General features: G+C 42.5%; 1 protein-coding gene across 1 annotated transcript in view; it reads left to right on the top strand.

Moving 5' to 3' along the window:
• LOC103809130 (collagen alpha-1(XXII) chain-like) overlaps positions 1-17,460 on the top strand; it is a gene marked incomplete at its 5' end in the record, with an annotated part of 28,943 nt that extends 11,483 nt beyond the window's left edge. The window contains 12 exons of the mRNA XM_009081945.1: positions 633-677; positions 2,116-2,169; positions 3,265-3,318; positions 5,298-5,351; positions 7,831-7,902; positions 9,645-9,680; positions 10,515-10,559; positions 10,831-11,010; positions 13,631-13,697; positions 15,588-15,770; positions 16,141-16,218; positions 17,103-17,460. Of these exons, the coding sequence (XP_009080193.1) occupies positions 633-677; positions 2,116-2,169; positions 3,265-3,318; positions 5,298-5,351; positions 7,831-7,902; positions 9,645-9,680; positions 10,515-10,559; positions 10,831-11,010; positions 13,631-13,697; positions 15,588-15,770; positions 16,141-16,218; positions 17,103-17,290 (1,056 nt within the window). The remainder of the gene's footprint in view (positions 1-632; positions 678-2,115; positions 2,170-3,264; positions 3,319-5,297; positions 5,352-7,830; positions 7,903-9,644; positions 9,681-10,514; positions 10,560-10,830; positions 11,011-13,630; positions 13,698-15,587; positions 15,771-16,140; positions 16,219-17,102) is intronic.
• Positions 17,461-17,462: the final 2 nt, after the last annotated feature.

Genomic DNA, 17,462 nt, shown 5'->3' with positions numbered 1-17,462 from the left:
GGGAAAGCCTGGAGAACCAGGGCTCCCAGGCCAGGAGGGTGCCAGGGGCTTACCGGTAGGTGCTGCTCAGAAAGGTTCAACCCACCAACTCCTATTCAGTTACCAAGAAGTATTTGTTGGGCAGATGAGGTCCTTTACTGATGCAAACATATCACCAGTCATGGCATTGTGACTAAATAAATGCATAAATAAGCACCAAGAATTGAACACAGATGTTTCCAAATCCTTCACACTTGGAGAATAGTAAATCCCTCATCTAGAAGTGGAAACACATAACCTCATTACACCCCCATACCAGAAGGCATAGTCACAGCTGTAGCCCTTGTGTTCTGTTAATGTCCTGTGAAAGAGTGGGGACAATGAAATTTAGGGTTGAATAATTGATTGGCTCATCACATGAGGGATACACAGACTAGAGTTTTGGTTTTACAGCCTAAAGAACTATGGAAAGCTTTTCCTGTGATGTTGCCCTTCCTAAGTACTCCCTGGGACATGGCTGCTCCATGCTGAGCAGTCCCCAGTAACCTTAGGCAAAACTGGGAAGGTTATTAAGTAAACATTCAAGCTAGAGTATTCTTAGTGTTTCGTGCATCAGGGTGATGGATAATTATTGATTTCATTCTCTTCCATAGGGTTTCAAAGGACAGAGAGGAGATACAGGTCCCCCAGGTCCCCGGGTAAGTAACGAGTGCCTCATGCTCAATCATTTCAAGAAAGATTGTGTGAATTGAAGTTGCCCTTTCTGAGGCAATAGAAAAAATCAGACAGTGTTTTATGTGGCTATTTTCAACTACAATTCCATGGGCCACATTTATGACATAAAATGGCAGCAGCTGTCTTCATTCTCTCTGAATGACAGAGCTGATGCTGTCTTTGTGAAGAAGCCTTGTGGATGCTTCCATACCACATCCCTCTGGTACAAATGATCCTGCCTCTCTACTCAACCTTGTGAGGCCAGACCTGGAGTATTGTGTCCAGCTCTGTGTTCCTCAGTACAAGAAGGACATGGAGCTCCTGGAGCAGGTCCAGCAGAGGGTGAAAAAGGTGATTAAGGGACTGGAGACTCTCATATGTGAGGAAAGGCTAAGGGAGTTGGGCCTGGTCAGTGTCAAGAAGCGATGACTGAGAGGGACCTCATTAATGTATACAAGTACATGAATGGGAAGTGCCAAGATGATGGAGCCAGACTCTTCTCAGTGGTGGAAGCCAATAAAACAAGAGGGCAAAAACCGATGCACAGGAAGTTCCACCTGAATACAAGGAAGAACTTTACTGTGTGAATTACTGAGCACTGAAACAGATTGCCCAGAGAGGTCATGAATTCTCCCTCACTGAAGGTATGCAAGAACTGTCTGAATGCCATCCTGAGCCATGTGCTTGAGTAGGGAGGTTGGACCAGATGACCCATTGTGGTCCCTTCAACCTTAACTGATGGTGTGATTCTGCAGTTCTGTGACCTGCTGGCTCACAAGGTGAGGAACCCTACTGCACTTGTTGGACAAGTACCAGCTCTCCTCCAAAAATGTTAAAGAAGTGCAAAATAGGTTCATGTACAAAACTTAGAGAAATGTGAATAGAAATGTCCCTTTGACTTAGTTGCCTGTGGATCATAAAACCCAAACGTCAGGTCCTGCTCTGTCCTCTGTTCTGAGCTCCTTGGTGTAAAAAATGGAATGCAAAATTGAATGTTCTTCCACCTAATTCTGCCTTTTTGCAGAAGCTTAGCTGAAAAATCCAGTGCTGGAGTTCCTCATGTCTTCTTTATTATGATAGTTTCTGTATCATGGATATGTTGATGGTTTTCAGTGACTGGACTAGCAGTAGCAAATGATCTGCTGGAAAGAAGAGCACTGCCTCGTGCATCACATACAGGAGGTGTTTCTGAGATAGTTTTGTAAGCTGCTTGTCATATAAAATGAACAGGGCCCTTGCCTTTAAAAAGTTTTCACTGGTCTCAGCCCAATATTGCAGAAACCCGTACCACTTACAGTGATGTTATTGGTCCATCTTGGACTTGGGACTTGATGATCTTTGGGGTCTCTTCCAACCTGGTTGATTCTATGATTCTATGACTCTATGACCTTGATCTGATCTCTACTTTTTGCTGAATTGCAGGGGGAGCCAGGTGTGATGGGTCCTGCTGGTCGTGACGGGCCACCAGGGAAGGATGTAAGTGTACCATTTTGAGTAGAAATGAATCTCCTTCTCCCTGACAAATGAATATTTTAATTCACAGTGACCCTGACCTCAAACAGCTGCAGAAACTGCAACAGAGGGTGAATTACTGCAGGGAAAGATTTGTGCAAAAGATCAATAGGGGAAACAAAGAATTAGAGGGCCTTTGTCACTGCTAAGTTGCAGACACCAAAATGTCAGCTATGTCTTCAGAACAGCAGAGAAAGCATCATTGTGTGAAACCAGGGCTGTGCTGCATAGCACAGAACCTTCCTTCTGCCACCTTTCTCTGAGCAGTGCTTCATTCTGCAGGTCCCACGGGACCAGGTTCTGTCATGCTTCCTCTACCACAGCTGTACCTGACTGAGTGCACAGTGCCACTGAAACCTGTGAAATACCTATGGAATAAGATGCTGCTGCTCAGAGGAAAGAGAGATGGTGCAAACAGGTCCCCTGGCATTATTCGTGTCAAGTGTAGTCATATAACAAAGTCCTGGGAGAGTGTATCTGACATGGGATCCTGCAGCAGCTGCTGAGCAATGTACCTAGTCATATAACAAAGTCCTGGGAGAGTATATCTGACATGGGTTCCTGCAGCAGCTGCTGAGCAATGTACTGAGTGGCTGGTGTGCAGCAATGGGACCTGGGGAAGTGGCTTCTCATTTGCACCTCCTTGTATCACTGGAAACTGTTGTTCTGTAAATGGTAGCCTAGAAAAAAAATATAAGACAGACCTAAAGGAACCCCTCAGAGAAGAGAGAAGCAGCTTCAAAGCCTCTCTGAAGAGAGAAAAGAGTAGTTAATTCTTGAGAAAAATTAGAGAATCTCTGTCCCTGAGAAATACTGCTTTAAGATAACCTGATAATAATGGTTTCTGCCTATAATCAGGCTGGATTTAGTGAGGAATATTTAAAATTGAAAAGGCTGATCTTCCTCGTAAATAACTGCAAGGGGATATTGAGGCTCCTTTAATATTGTTTCCCCTAAGATGTGAATAGTGTAAAATTGAAGGAACATTTTAAAATGTTTGCTTGTTTGCCTCCATGTCAGATCTTTCTCACTCACCAGAATACATTTTTTTCATTTCAGGGTGATCCTGGTCCTATAGGACCACAGGGCCCTCGAGGATTCCGAGGGCAACCGGTGAGTTCTCTCTCCTGACAATCTGTATCTGGAGGTACATTATAAAATTATAGAATGGTTTGTATCATATAGTTCCAACTCTCTGCCATGGGCAGGGGCACCTTCCACTAGACCAGGTTGCTTGAAGCCCCCCCCAAAGCTGGTCTTGAACACTTCCAGGGATGGCACATCCACACACTGTGTGTAGTGGGAATGTTCTGCAGTCTAGAACTCTGTTCTGGGAGAAGAGTCTTAAGCAAGATTTAGGTGATGTTTGATGAAAACACTATGAGAAAGACAAATTAGAATGATACTGCCAGAAGCTGATGAAGATTTCTAATAGTGCAATGGAGTGACTTGGTGGGAAGAACAGTTTAATGGAATCTGCTAGGACTGCAGTGTCAGAAGTGCTCATATTCCAGTCCTACCTCTGGCACCTTACTCACTGCTCACATGGTCTCAGTTTTCAAAGGCATACAGTAGCTGTGGGTACCCAGGTTGATATATGTGGGGTCCAGTTGTGATATTATTAATTTTTGTCATTCTTTCTATGTCTTCTAAGAAAAAAAAAGAAAAAGAAAGAAAGAAAAGGATAATGTTAGGAAAAAAGTTTTTTAATTGAACACCTGTAGATTCTGCAATTTCAGTGGAGAAATGGAAATTCAGTCCATATTTCAAAAAGTCCCATTTGGGATGGCTCAGAAGTTACTTTTATTAAATTCATGGCGTTTAAAATTCTGTCTTAAAAATGGACCCTTTCCAAATGTGAATTCAGGTGCCTGTTACTGAGCCTAGGCACACCTTTAATGTGTTGCAATGAGTGAATCCTTTTTCTACTTGGAAGACCTGCTAGTGAAACAGATTCTACAACATGTTCCATAATCAGGGCAAAATACTGATTCAGCCAGCAATGCTAGGAGATGGAGTGGCAGGTCACTCCGAGCAGGGAGGGTTGGGGTTTTGATTAGACTGCAGGAACATATGGATAGCTCCTGTGTCTTCCTTGTAATTCATCTCATTATTCCTGTGCTGCTGGCACCACTCACTAACGTGTCATGCCCCTGCACTACACTAGCAATGACTAAAAAAGATTTGAGGAGATAGGAATTATCATACCTCCAGGCCATATTCTTCTTAGGAGAAGAGATACTTGAGGGTTTGTATGTTAGAGGGCAAAGTATCAGTTTCTCTCATTCTTCCTCTGCTTTGTTTCTTCTTCTAATAAGGAGCATGAGACATGATTTTGAGTACTGCCAGTACAGGGTCTGGTCTTTATGATCAACTCCAATGCAGAGAAAAACACCTTTGCATGATGAGTTGAGAGGAGCATGGTTTAAAACCTCATCTCACCGAAGTTCAGTCAGTGCAGGTGATTAGGTCAGCTGCTTTGTTAAGGAATAGTGAGAAACAGACCTTTTAAAAGGATGGTTTGACTCATTCTGAGTTGTCTGGTGTCAGGTAAGTATCAAGTGACTCAAGGCTTTAGATCAAGTGTTTCTCTCCATTCCCAAAAGAAGGGAAAGCCTGAGAAAATTAAAAAGAGACTTGTCTGAACATTGGTGTCTTGTAGCAGCCATAGTAAGCTGCTCTATCTGTCCAGGAGGATGCTGCATATAATAGGAAAAGGGTGAAGCAAAGAAGAAGAGCTGGTTTGGGTCTCCTTAGGCTAGGAGATTTGGGTCCACGTGTCTCAATTTTTGTCCTGAGATGGGGTCAGCCGTGCAATCAGGCAATTTTTGTCCTGAGATGGGGTCAGCCATACAATCAGAGATGCAGAAGTTGTGGGAGCAATAGAAAAAAACCACTCTGCAGTTTGTTAGGAGAGGAGGATGTATGCTAAAGAAGATGCAGAAGTTGTGGGAGCAATAGAAAAAAAAACAGTCTGCAGTTTGTTAGGAGAGGAGGATGTATGCTAAAGAAATCCCTGCTGGTGTAGGTGTAGGTGCATATTTTTAATTCTAGTATACATTACATCATTACCCTTTTTCCTTTTGACACAGGGCAAGAATGGATTGCCTGGATCTGCAGGAGAACCTGGCCCAGCAGGTATCCCAGTAAGTACCACAAAAGGGAAACTTGTGCCGTAAGGAGAGGTGACTGATGAAGCATAAGTGGAGTGGATTATGTGTAGCTGGTTATCATCCCTGAAGTTTTATGTCTGAAGATCAGTGGTCTGAAAATCACTGGCTGGCCACAATTTTGGAGGGTGTTTGGCTGTGTTCCTGGAATTGAGATGCTAACTGGGTCATCATTTTTCCCAGTGAAAGTTAAGTGTTTACAGCAAAAGGAAATGATTGATTACCTGGTATGGAAAAAAGATTGGCATGCCTCATCTTCACCAATAGATCTAATTTTGCCAAGCAGAGTGCGTACAGCCAGCAGAGAGTTGTCACAAGGAAGGAGAGGCCTCAGGGAGCTGGCAAACTGCCATCAAGGAATAGCAGCAGCAGAAAAATCCTCCCCAGGCACTTGGGGAGAGAGCAGACAGCAGGCAGTAAACCAAGCTCAGGAAGCAGAATGAAACTCCCCTGAGGCCATCCTGTGTGGAAGAACAGCTTGGTAATGAAGAGCTGTAAGGACAGCAAAGTTGGTGCTTGTTTGTTTTGGTTTTTTTTTTCTTTCTCTGTTCCACTGCTGAAAAATTGATCAGGATTCAGCAAATCCATGCAAATGTACCTTTGTGTCCTGTAGCATCTATTGCAATGCAGGGCTCTTCCCTCTCTTTGCCCACCAAGTCAGTACAGCTTGTTGGGCTGTTGGATTCAGAGAAAAGCAAAGGCATAGAAGGAGAAATCAGAAAAACTGCAGTAGAATTTCGCCCTTTTTGTAGCCCTTGCAATGCCATAAAGCAGCCCCTGCCTTACCACAGACTTGTGCCCTGAGAGAGTATTGCTTTGCTGCAGGGATGTCTCAGAGAAGCAACCATCACCTTTCTCCATGGGGAGGTGATAACTCACAGGTTACAGGTGGGGCAGGGGTGCAGTCTCACAGCATTTCTGTAGCAAAAGATAAATCCTGCAGCTTTCTTCTCCTTGACATAACTTCTTCTTACCTTCCTGGGACTACTATCATTGTTTCTTACCCCATGAATCCTTGGTGCTGCCTTTTCAACCTTCTTTTCTTCTTCTCATCCATGCCCATCCCTTTTCCAATTCCTATTACTGCTTTTTACTTTCTGGATCTTCACCATGTCACTGTGGCTTTGGGATGCCTTGTGAATGCCAAATGGAGATTATTTTTTAATCTTCATAGTGTTATCACATTACCTAGACTGTCAGCTAGTGACCCAGGGACTCACTGGGCAGCTTCCTGCACAAGCTCTGCACCACAGCAGCCTCTGCTTCAGAGGATTTAGAGTCCAAAAATAACATAGGAGATTGAAAAAGGATAAAGTCAGATGGATGAGAAAGGGGAAACAATGAGACAGTGTTGGTCAGCAGAACAGACAGTCATCTCATCAGTATCCTTCTCTGTCATTAAAATGAATCCTCTCCCTTTCATAAAGGTTATAATGGGAAGTATTTCCTTGTGCTGTACGTGAATCCATTTATTTTGAAATGTACTCATTTCCTTCACACTGTGGTGTGACAAGCCAATGTATTATATTTCTAGCCTGAAAAAAAAGGGGAAATAAGAAAGGTTATGATGGCAATAACAGTGGGTTTTTTCCACCTTCACCATCGATGACTTGTAATCACAAGGCAAAACCTGCCAGGAGCCTTCTCCTTTTGCATCTGTTGTTTGACAGTGCCCACCCCAATCCACAGTGCTCATGCTTAAGCCTACACACAGCAATGCAGCCCAGACCCTGAAGTCTCCATGGCTGGTTGCATAAGCAAAAATCCATGTGCTTTGTGCCTGTCAGGCTCGTGGGTGCTCACTTTACGCGAGTATTAATCTAGGAAGAAAACCAGATATGTTCTGAATTAGAAGGTAGGGGACAAAGTTGTGAAAGAAAAGGTTAAAATAAGTGAAAAAAACATATCAAAGTGTGTGTGAAATGGTTCTGTATCATGAACTGTCATTTCAGCTGCCCTGCTCTGTGAGAAAAAAGGGATAGTTTGGCAGAATATCACAAGAGATAAGTAAAGGGCAGAGATTTTTTTTCAATTGAACCTAGAAAAAAAGGGAAAAGAGCAGCTCCAAAGCTGTCTGTTGGTTGTAGTGTCAGATTTGAGCAGTATGATCACCTGCACTGTTTCTCTGTCATCACCCAGCTCAGCATCTCCACTCTCAACAGCCCTTTATGAACTATGTGATGCCAGAATAGCCACAGAACACACCTCCTGCCCCTGTTAGAATTGTTCCTTCCTTTGCATCTTCTCACAGAGACCTCACATAACTTATTAATAATTCAAGCACAGTGATTGCAACCTGCTTTTCTACGTGGCTTCGTTCTTCCTTTCCCTGCCAGTTTTGGGAATCCTGCTGCTACAGTTAAATTACCCAGTTCCAATGTGTCTGTAAATGCATGCTCTGGAAAAGAGATGTTGGAGAAAGGGCTGCTAGTGTCTGTCTCATTTCTGTCCTAAGGGTCCCAAAGGAAATAAAGGAGAAACAGGCAGCCCAGGACTCCCTGGTTTCATAGGACCCCGAGGACCACCTGTAAGTATGTCTGGGGATGGATTAGACCTGCTCATTATCTGCTTTAAAATGCTAGCCTGATGAAGATAGGACAAAGATCCAGAAGCCATATAGTTTTATTTCCAAACTGGTCTGCAAAAATAGCATCTTTCATATGGATGAACGCCCATAATCTCACTTATGGAGCTGCTACCTGACAGTCCTGATAATGTGTGAATTAATCAGACTGGTTCAATAGTCTTAATATGGATGTGGGGTGTTTGAGTTCTCAGACTATATGCCTGCATGAACCCCAGATGGACTAAATAGGGAAATTGTAAGTGCTGATATTAACACATGTATTTCTGATATTTGCTGTTCCAAGGGAAATTCCTTTGTTGCCAGCAACAGAAGTACCTTGCAATTAAAGCATTCATATATCTCCCAAAGTGATCTAAAATAATACCTATACACATGAGCATATCACAGTCTCAAAATCCAATATCTTTAGCACTTCCAAGGCAAGTAAAACATGTTAAATTCCACTGGAAGTATAGAAAAGCTGAATACTAGGTAAATGTGTTTGTTTCTAGCTCTGTTGTGACCAAAAAATGAGATTTAAACAGGTTTCATGTGCCTGTAGTAGAGCTGAATCTTCCACAGGATAATTCTTTTTTCCTTCTGCAATATTTTTTACATTTTATTCTATAATTTGAAAGGGAGTTTTATGATGAAAAGAGGAGAAAGAAATATTTTTCTGGAAAATTAAGTTAAAGCAATAAATGTGGTGGTCATTTAAAACTGAAGTGGCCCTAAGGAATATTTGAGTGAGTCTGATCTGCCTAATTTGGAGCCAATGTGATCATGCATCTGTGATTAGTTGCATTACTCATGGACACGTGTATAGATTCTAGCAAAGCTGAAGATGTTCTGTTTCCAGATTATGGGGAAAATACCACCTGCATCCACATGTTATAGATATGACCATGTGTCTGAATTCTAAATGGACTACAAAGATGAATCTTTAAATTCATGACATGGGAAAACTGGGCAGAATTTCAGCAATTGCTAGTTTAGTGTTTGTTTTGCTTTATCAGTGCACCTGAGGAATTTTTTTCATTGAAGTGCTAAAGTGCAAAATATATTATCTAATTAGCACATTATAAGTGCAGATAAAATAATTAGAAAAATATATATTTTATACATAGAAAAATAATTTTAGTAGGGTGCTTGTTCAAATTGAGGTTATTTAACATAGTTCTGGAAGACAGGCAAGGTTTCATGCTTAAATTTCTTTTAGCATTGTTCTGTGTGTGTTATTTCAGCAGGTATAATACAATATGGTGCTTCTACCTACAAAATTTACTTCACTTACATCTTTATACTGTTATGGATGTAACATTGGTGTTGTTTAAGCTAAATCAGACCATATAAAGTGTATGAAGCTTTGTGAAGTGTTGGTAAGAAAAAGGAACAAAAGGTATTGAAAGCAGGAACACACTTTCAGTGAAACATCTGTCCTGCTTTCAGCTGGTTTGTTAGAAATTATTTCCTGTTATGTGCATTTACATGGGCACCAACTTTGCTAAAAATGCTTTGTAAATAGTAAGATGTGTCTTTCCAGGAATGATCAATAGTAATAGTATAAGGATAAATCATCCAAATCTGTTGCTGTGTAGCAGAAAACTTGGGTTCTAAAGAGAAAACAAGATTTTGTTTATTGGTAAGGTCTTCCTTCCAGCTCCTTGCAGTGTGATGCTATATTAACTTTCTGTGTGTCTCAGGGAGAACCAGGAGAGAAAGGTCCTCCTGGAAAAGAGGTAAGTTAAATTCCCATTTGTTTCAAAGTAGGGCTGATGTCTTGGGGAAAAAAAAAACAACATCTAGTTTGCTACCTGGATTGCAAAAAATTTAATTTTTTTTTATAGAATGTTTTGGGTTGAAGGGATCTTAAAGATGATCTAGTTCCAATCCCCCCACCATGGACAGGGACACCTTTCACTAGCCCATGCTGCTCAAAGCTCCATCCAGCCTGGCCTTGAACACTTTCAGGGATGGGACATCCACATCTTCTGTGACCAACCTGTTCCAGTGCCTCAGTACCCTTATAATGAAGAATTTCTTCCCCATACCCTACTCTCTTTCATTGTGAAGTCATTTCCCCTTGTCCTGTTGCTACAGTCCCTGCTAAGAAGTTTATCTTTTCTTATAAGCACCCCTTATGTACTGGGAGGTGGTCTAAGGTTTCCCCAAAGCTGTTTCTTCTCCAGGCTGAGCAACCCCAATTCTCTCAGCCTGTCTCCATATCAGAAGTGCTCCAGCCCCCTGAGCATGTCCATGGTCTCCTCTTGACTTGCTCCAACAGGTCCACATCCCTCTTATGTTGATGGCCCCAGAGCTGGATGCACTACTCCAGGTGGAATCTCACCAGAGCAGAGTGGAGGAAGAGAATAACCTCCCCAGACCTGCTGGTCCTGCTTCTTTTTTTCCTGCATTGTCCATAATCAAGAGCAAATTGAGAACTCTCAGGCAACTGTGGGACTGTCAGGGAAAGAAATTTTCATCAGGTCACAAGAATCACTGCAAAGGCATGTGCTCTGTTATTTACTGTTATTATGGCTAGGTTTTTAATTCTTGCCCTTATTTTATTGCAGGGTGCACCAGGGAAACCAGGTGAAATTGGCTCTAAAGGAGAGAGGGTAGGTTGGAGAATTTTATTAGTTATTTCATTGTGTTGAAATAAAGAAATCTATTTTGAGTTAGGGATGGGGGTAGGGGTCATTCAGGAGGGTTTCCCACCCTCCCAGCTCCCTCTTTAATCATTCTACATCAGTAATAATCTGTGGATCACTTGTAGTGCACCAGATGTTGTATTCAATAACTTTGCCAGCTCAGCTGTTAGTGGTTTGCTGTATTTGCAAATAGAAGTTTACCTCATTTTGTGATTGCAGTGTTGTTCTTTTCACTTAGGGAGAGCCTGGCATCAAAGGTGAAAAAGGCCCTCAAGGAGAAAAGGGCCCTCCAGGTGATCCTGGGATACCTGGTCATAAGGGCCATCCAGGACTGATGGGTCCCCATGGACCCCCAGGAGACACTGGGCAGGTTGGACCTCCTGGTCCTCCAGGACAGCCAGGATTTCCAGGACCAAGGGTAAGTTTTCTAGAGAAGGACTCTCTACAGCAATTTTACTGCCAAAGTATGTGATCAGAAAAGTACCTCAGAGTACATGGAGGCTGACAGAAACCAGAGCAAGAGTGTGTTATAATGGGGAAGTAGTGCTTTTATCTCTTGATACACAAAACTTAGATCTGTAGACATCTCAGGGAATCATAGAATGGTTTGGGTTGGAAGGGGCCTTAAAGGCCATCTAATTCCATCCCACCTGCCATGGGCAAGGACACCCTCCACTTGACCAGGTTACTCAAAGCTTTGTCCTATCTGGCCTTGAACACTTCCAGGGGTGGGGATGGGGAAAAGTTTTGTGGGTGTTGATTTGAACCTCAGGGAAGCTGAGCAATCTAGCCCCATAGGCAGGGTGGTCAGTTCCTGACACTTTGTACTCCTAAAAGCCTAAATCAGGTCATCTGATTGTGGCCATGGATGTGGAGTCTGAAAAAACTTCTTTCTATAAGGGCATTAATGCATAGCATTTCATACAGAGGATTAATGCCTTTCTCTACTGCTGGTTGTTATGAGAGACAAAATGCTGAGCTGTGGAAAGGTCACTGCTCTATTCCTGGAAATCCTGGAGTCAGCTCATCAGAATTCATGAAATACTGTTTTTGCTTAATATTCTTTTTTGGCTTTTTATCCCCCTAACGGGAAACAATCTCTCTACTGAGAATGCCTGAGGGTGATGTATGTAGAAGAATGAGAAATCTTCCAACATCAGTGAAGCCACCATCCCATCCTCAGGATGAATTTAAGATCACCTCAGAGGGGAATAAACAGTGAAATAATCTCTGATGTAAAAACTGAGTAAATTTTAGACAAAGTATTTCTTTCTATGTCTCAGCAATGCAGAGATTTGATGTAACCCAGTGATGATTATGGAGACTTAATGCAACTAATAGGGTTAAAACTTGAAAAGATAATTTGTAAGCCTTCAAAGAATGATCCACAATAGTATTTACTTACTGGTATGTTCACCAAGAACCATCATAAACAGTTAGTAGCTAATGACAAAATTGTTCTTTTGTCACCAACAAACACATCTTTTTCTCATGCAAAATTTGTCTCAGGAAGGAGGCAGCAAATAGAGCAACTCTGTACTTATCAGCAATGGTATTGATTAAGATTGAAATGTCACTTAGCTATTTAATAAGATCTCATTTGTCTAATGAAGACTGACATCTAATTCAGAAGAGTTCACTAGGTTTTATAAACATAGAGGACTCATACTGCATCTTTGTATGTTAAAAGGATAAGTGTGTGGGAAAAGCAACATTTTAATGCAAGTTGCTCATACACAACACAATGCAGTCTTCAGGCTGATCAGAAAACTGACAGAAATTCAAAGAACAATTTTAGCCAAAAAACTGAAAAGTGTATTTCAAATGAAGCATCTCATTTGATCTTTCTGCTTGAAAATGGTTTATTTTTTAAAAATAAAAATCTACATTTTTTGTTCTGAGTTTATGCAAAGACAAGAGACTGGTTACCCTAAAATATCTTTTTTATTATTATTATTATTATTTACTTGGAAAGCCACAACCTAAAAACCTCTCCTTCCACCTACCAAAAATGCTTTCATAATTTATTCAGTGGCATCATCCAACAACTCTGTTCACATTTCTTTGACTTTTTCAAGTTATTATAGCTGTACAACAGCAACATCACACAAAAGAGCTGAGGGAAGGAATGAAAGATACTGTGCCTTGGGGGCTGTGTAGGGGACCTAGGCCAGACAGCCACATCCCCAGTCTTCCTTCAACAGCCTGAAATCAGGCAGAACCTTGCATTCATTTGGAAGAAAGGATATCATGTGCATAAACTGGCTTCTGTTTCCTGAGATAAGGATTGTTGGCAGGCAATGCATCCAGTATGAGTGTTTTTAGCAAGTCCAGATATCCATCGTTACTACCCTAGGGGCATGAGTGCATCTCTCTGCAAGGAAACATGCCATGATGAAAAAGGAGGTGGGATCTCCACTGTGATCTCGTAGGGCAGAGGGTGTCTCCTAATTTGATTTCTACTACTTGTCTTATGAGTGTATAGGAGGTAGATTTTTTTCTAGAAAGAAGAAAGGAAGTGTCCCAACTATGCACTCAGACCAGGCTCCCTGTTTACACCTTTGAGGGTATGGTTTGCCAGCAGGTTGGGAAATATGGGTGTTTTAAGTCCCTTTACATTCTTTTATCAAGCAGACCCTGCAGCCCTGTGTATGCTGTAGGCTAAGAAATGCCACCTGCTAAACACTTTGTAGAGAGTTTGGTTTGCATATCATAGAATCATAGGATGGTTTAGGTTGGAAGACAACTTAAAGATCATCTAGTCCAATTCCCTGTCATGGGAAAGGACACCTTCCACTAGATTGGGTTGCTTAAAGCCTTGTCCAACCTGGCCTTGAACACTTCCAGGGTTGGGGCAGCCACAGCTTCTCTGGGTGACTTGTTTTAGTGCCTCATCACCCTCACAGTAAATAATTTCTTCCTAACACCTAATCTAAATCTATCCTCTTTTAGTGTCAAACTGTCTCCCCTTGTCCTCTCACGGTCTGATCCCCTGTTTGTGATTTTTGTGTCTCATCAATGTGATTCTGACTCTTTAGGGGGAACCCCCATCTCTAGAGACTTTGAGAAGGCTCATCCAAGAGGAGTTGGCCAAGCAGCTAGATGGTAAGTAACCAGTTCCAGGAAGCCAGATGATTTATCTGAGAGTATGAAAGATACTTTCCATAACTGTACTGGCACTTGAACCTCTTCTGCTTATGGAAGGTGTTATTGCAACAAACCTGACTGTAAGGAGGAACGTATAAAATGAAATATACTTAGCAAGCTTTAATATTCCCAGTCTTTGTTGTTCCCAGCAATAGCACAGAAAGTAATCAGAGTAGGATGTAAACTTGCTTTTTGAGATCCCAACTGGAGGAGAAATGTTCATAATTTCTGGCTATGACATTTGATACTCATTAGTATGAGAAGAGGGGCTGGAGAGGATGTGAGCTGCTGTTTCTCTCAAAGTATGTGAATTACAGACCAGTACTGACCCCATCAACAGTGAGATGCAGAGCTATAGTGCTGCTTCTCACACACCTCTTGAAGCAGCTGACATGTAGCTGCAGGAATTTTCCTCCACGCTAAAGATCACAGTTCAGTGGAGTGATTTATTTCACAGATTTTATGTACACACTCTCAGTCTTCAATATCTACACCAATCTAAAAGCATTCAAGATTTAGGGTCAATGAAGAAAAGACAGAAAACTCTTCTCCCTCTATTCTGTAGGATGTTCATGTGCTGCTGAGTATGCCTTAAGAGCTCTGTAGGTTGTTGTAGTGGTTTAACCCCAGTCAGTAACCAAGCCCCACACAGCCTCTCACTCACTCCTCTGCCGGTGGAAGCAGGGGAAGAATCAGAAGGGTAAAAGCTAGAAAACTCATGGGTTGAGATAAAGACAGTTTAATAGGGAAAGCAAACGCCAGGCACACAAGCAAAACGAAATGAGGAATAAATTCACTGCTTCCCAAGACTAGGTAGGTGTTCAGACATCCTCATGAGAGCAGAGCCCCATCAAGCACAACGGTTACTTGGAAAGATGAATGTCATCACTCCAAATGTCCCCTCTTCCTCCTTCTTCCCCCCACTTCATGTACTGAGCATGATATCATATGGTATGGAGTATCCCTGTGGTCAGTTGGAGTCAGCTATCCTGGCTGTGTCTCTCCCCAGCTTTCCATGCACTTCCAGTCTCTTCACCAGCCTGGCAGTATGAGAAGCAGTAAAGGCTTTGGCTCTGTGTAGGCCCAGCTCAGCAATAAAAAAACCAGCTCTATATTATCATTGCTGCATTCAGCACAAGTCCAAAACATAACTCCATAGTAGCCACTGTGAAGAAAACTCTATCCCAGCCAAAACAAGCACAGTTATTCAAGGCTGTAGCATTGAAGTGGCAAGAAATGTGCCTGCTTAGAATTTTGAGAATATGCTGACACAGGGAGCTGTCTTAGTTACAGCTTCTGACTTCACAGCCAGAGATGAGTACATTGTCTTTAACTCCACATATGTAACAACCCAGAACAAGAAAAATAAACTTTCTCCCTACAGAGCTGCCATGTAGCATCTCACTCTGTGTGGCAGAAGCAGTGGAAATAGGCTTTTCTTTTCAGAGCAGCAATGATCCCAATTTGACAGAAATTCACCAGCTGCATAACTAAAAGAAGGGACAATTCAGATACCAATTTGACAGAAATTCACCAGCTGCACAGCTAAAAGAAGGGACAATTCAGATCCTTGGAGGACAAGGAGGAGAAGATGAGAGAAAAGTTTAGGATGAAGTATCAAATTTAGGAGAAGTATAAAGCTGAGAAATGACATGTAAATAATTTAGAGAGGATCAGAGAGGCACAATCATAGCTTATGGGGAAGGATTGTGGAGGGAGAACAAATAGGTGACCCTGAAAAATTCATCTGTGACAATACTTGGACTTTGCTGGGCCACTGCTCCTGGCTCTCCATCTCTTGGAGCACAGACCTTCTAGCCTAACAAATCCATTTCCCTCTCTTCACAGCAAAGTTAGCCTATATCCTGGCTCAGATGCAGCCTGCACAGGTAAAAGCATCCCATGGCAGACCAGGACCTCCTGGTCCCCCTGGGAAGGAAGGACTCCCAGGAAGAACTGGCCCTCCAGGGGAGCCTGGCCGACCTGGACAGACTGGGTCAGAAGGTCCACCTGGGCCAATTGGCCCCAAAGGTGAGTGAAACCTGGTGTGTTGGGGCAGTTCAAGAAAAGGATGTGTCCACTCCACTTTGGCATCCACCTTTCCTTTTAATAGCATATAAATAGTCCTCAAAATGCAGGTTTTTGAAATGACCTCAGTCTGTTGAACCAGAGGTGCTGAATATGATCAGCAATCACTGGTATGTTCCACCTCTGGCCAGAGCTGGAGTGGGGGAAGTCTTCATTCCCACTTAATATCCCACTGGCCACAATTAGTAACTATTTTTACCAAATATGTTGGTTTTAGTGTGTATGTTACTACGGTAGTATTCTTTAGTTCTGTAGACGATAATCATTGTCTTGTTCATTGTTTGTTCATATTTTTTTCTTTCCTTCTTTGCAGGAGAAAGGGGAGCAAAGGGTGAAAAGGGTGACACTGGCGTTGGCCAACGAGGGGAAATAGGTCCTCCAGGAATTCCAGGTGTGTTTATTCAGAACAGCCCACAAAATATTTCATTTGGAACCACTACAAGCACAAGGGTCTCTGCTATATTAGATAGATGATCAGGATGACATAAGTACAGCACACACAATTTCTGTAGAAAGTGGCCCAAAGGGGAAGAACTATCACTAGCATCATATCTGGCCACCTTTGTGTCTTCAGCCTGATGGATGGGTATAATGATCCATCTCTATTACAGCTAAGTTAACTGACCTTTGGGACAAATCCAAAATGAAACTTTAATTATTAGATACACTGTGAATTGTTCTCTCTGTCCTTGGCAGAGTCTCATTGTGACCAAGCTGAACCCAGAGATTCAGGCAGCTTTAGATGTTATAAAAGGTCATAGTGAACACCTGTGCCTTGAGCATACAGCTCCTGTTTTACTGCTACTGAAAAAGCAGCAGCAAATACAGATTTTTTTGCAATCTGAAATTAGGAGCCACTGATCAGTTTTACCTTCATTCTGCTTTGTTGGGGAAGAAACTATGGGAAGCTTCCTGCATTTGGCATACTGGCCCTGCATTTCCTTAAAGAACAAATGAGTTGTCTCACCAAGCTGGCACTTGCCTCATGCTTTCCCATGCTCCCCTCCTCTCTGTGGGGAGCTTCACAACTTCAGCTTGGTGATAGAGGACGAGCAGCTTAGCAGACCTGTGCATCCCAAGGATTCCATAGGGCTGGAAATCTTCTTTCAGAGGAGATGCATTGGTCACATCCCTGTAGAAACACGCTGGCCAGACCAAAATTCTTGGCAATTGATGTCTGCATCCCAGTTTGGCAGCAAAGGCATCTCCTGGGATGTTACACTGCTGAGTACTCTGGGAGGGTCGTTCACCAAGGGCATTGTGTTTCTGTTTCAGGCCTCCCAGGGGAGCCTGGTTATGCCAAAGATGGGATGCCAGGACCCCCGGGCCCTCAAGGTGAAGCTGGTGTGCCTGGTCTTGCAGGTCCACAGGGACCTCCAGGAGCTACTGGACAATGTGACCCCACTCAGTGTGCTTACTATGCAAGCCTGGCTGCCCGACCCGCCAACGTCAAAGGGCCCTAACATGCAGGGAGCACCCCCAGACTTGTTTTTAAAACTTGAATTCATCACACCTGCCAAGAGCTCTCAGATGCCTTCAGCTGTGTTTCTTTTGTGGGAAGTCTAAAGCCAACAAATGCTGCCGGTCGGTCAGATTATTTTTATGAAATATTATTATTATTGTTATTATTATTAT

This window comes from Acanthisitta chloris, unplaced genomic scaffold (genome assembly GCF_000695815.1).
Source record: "Acanthisitta chloris isolate BGI_N310 unplaced genomic scaffold, ASM69581v1 scaffold7529, whole genome shotgun sequence".
Taxonomy (NCBI): domain Eukaryota; kingdom Metazoa; phylum Chordata; class Aves; order Passeriformes; family Acanthisittidae; genus Acanthisitta; species Acanthisitta chloris.
This window is presented reverse-complemented; position numbering and strand designations above follow the sequence as displayed.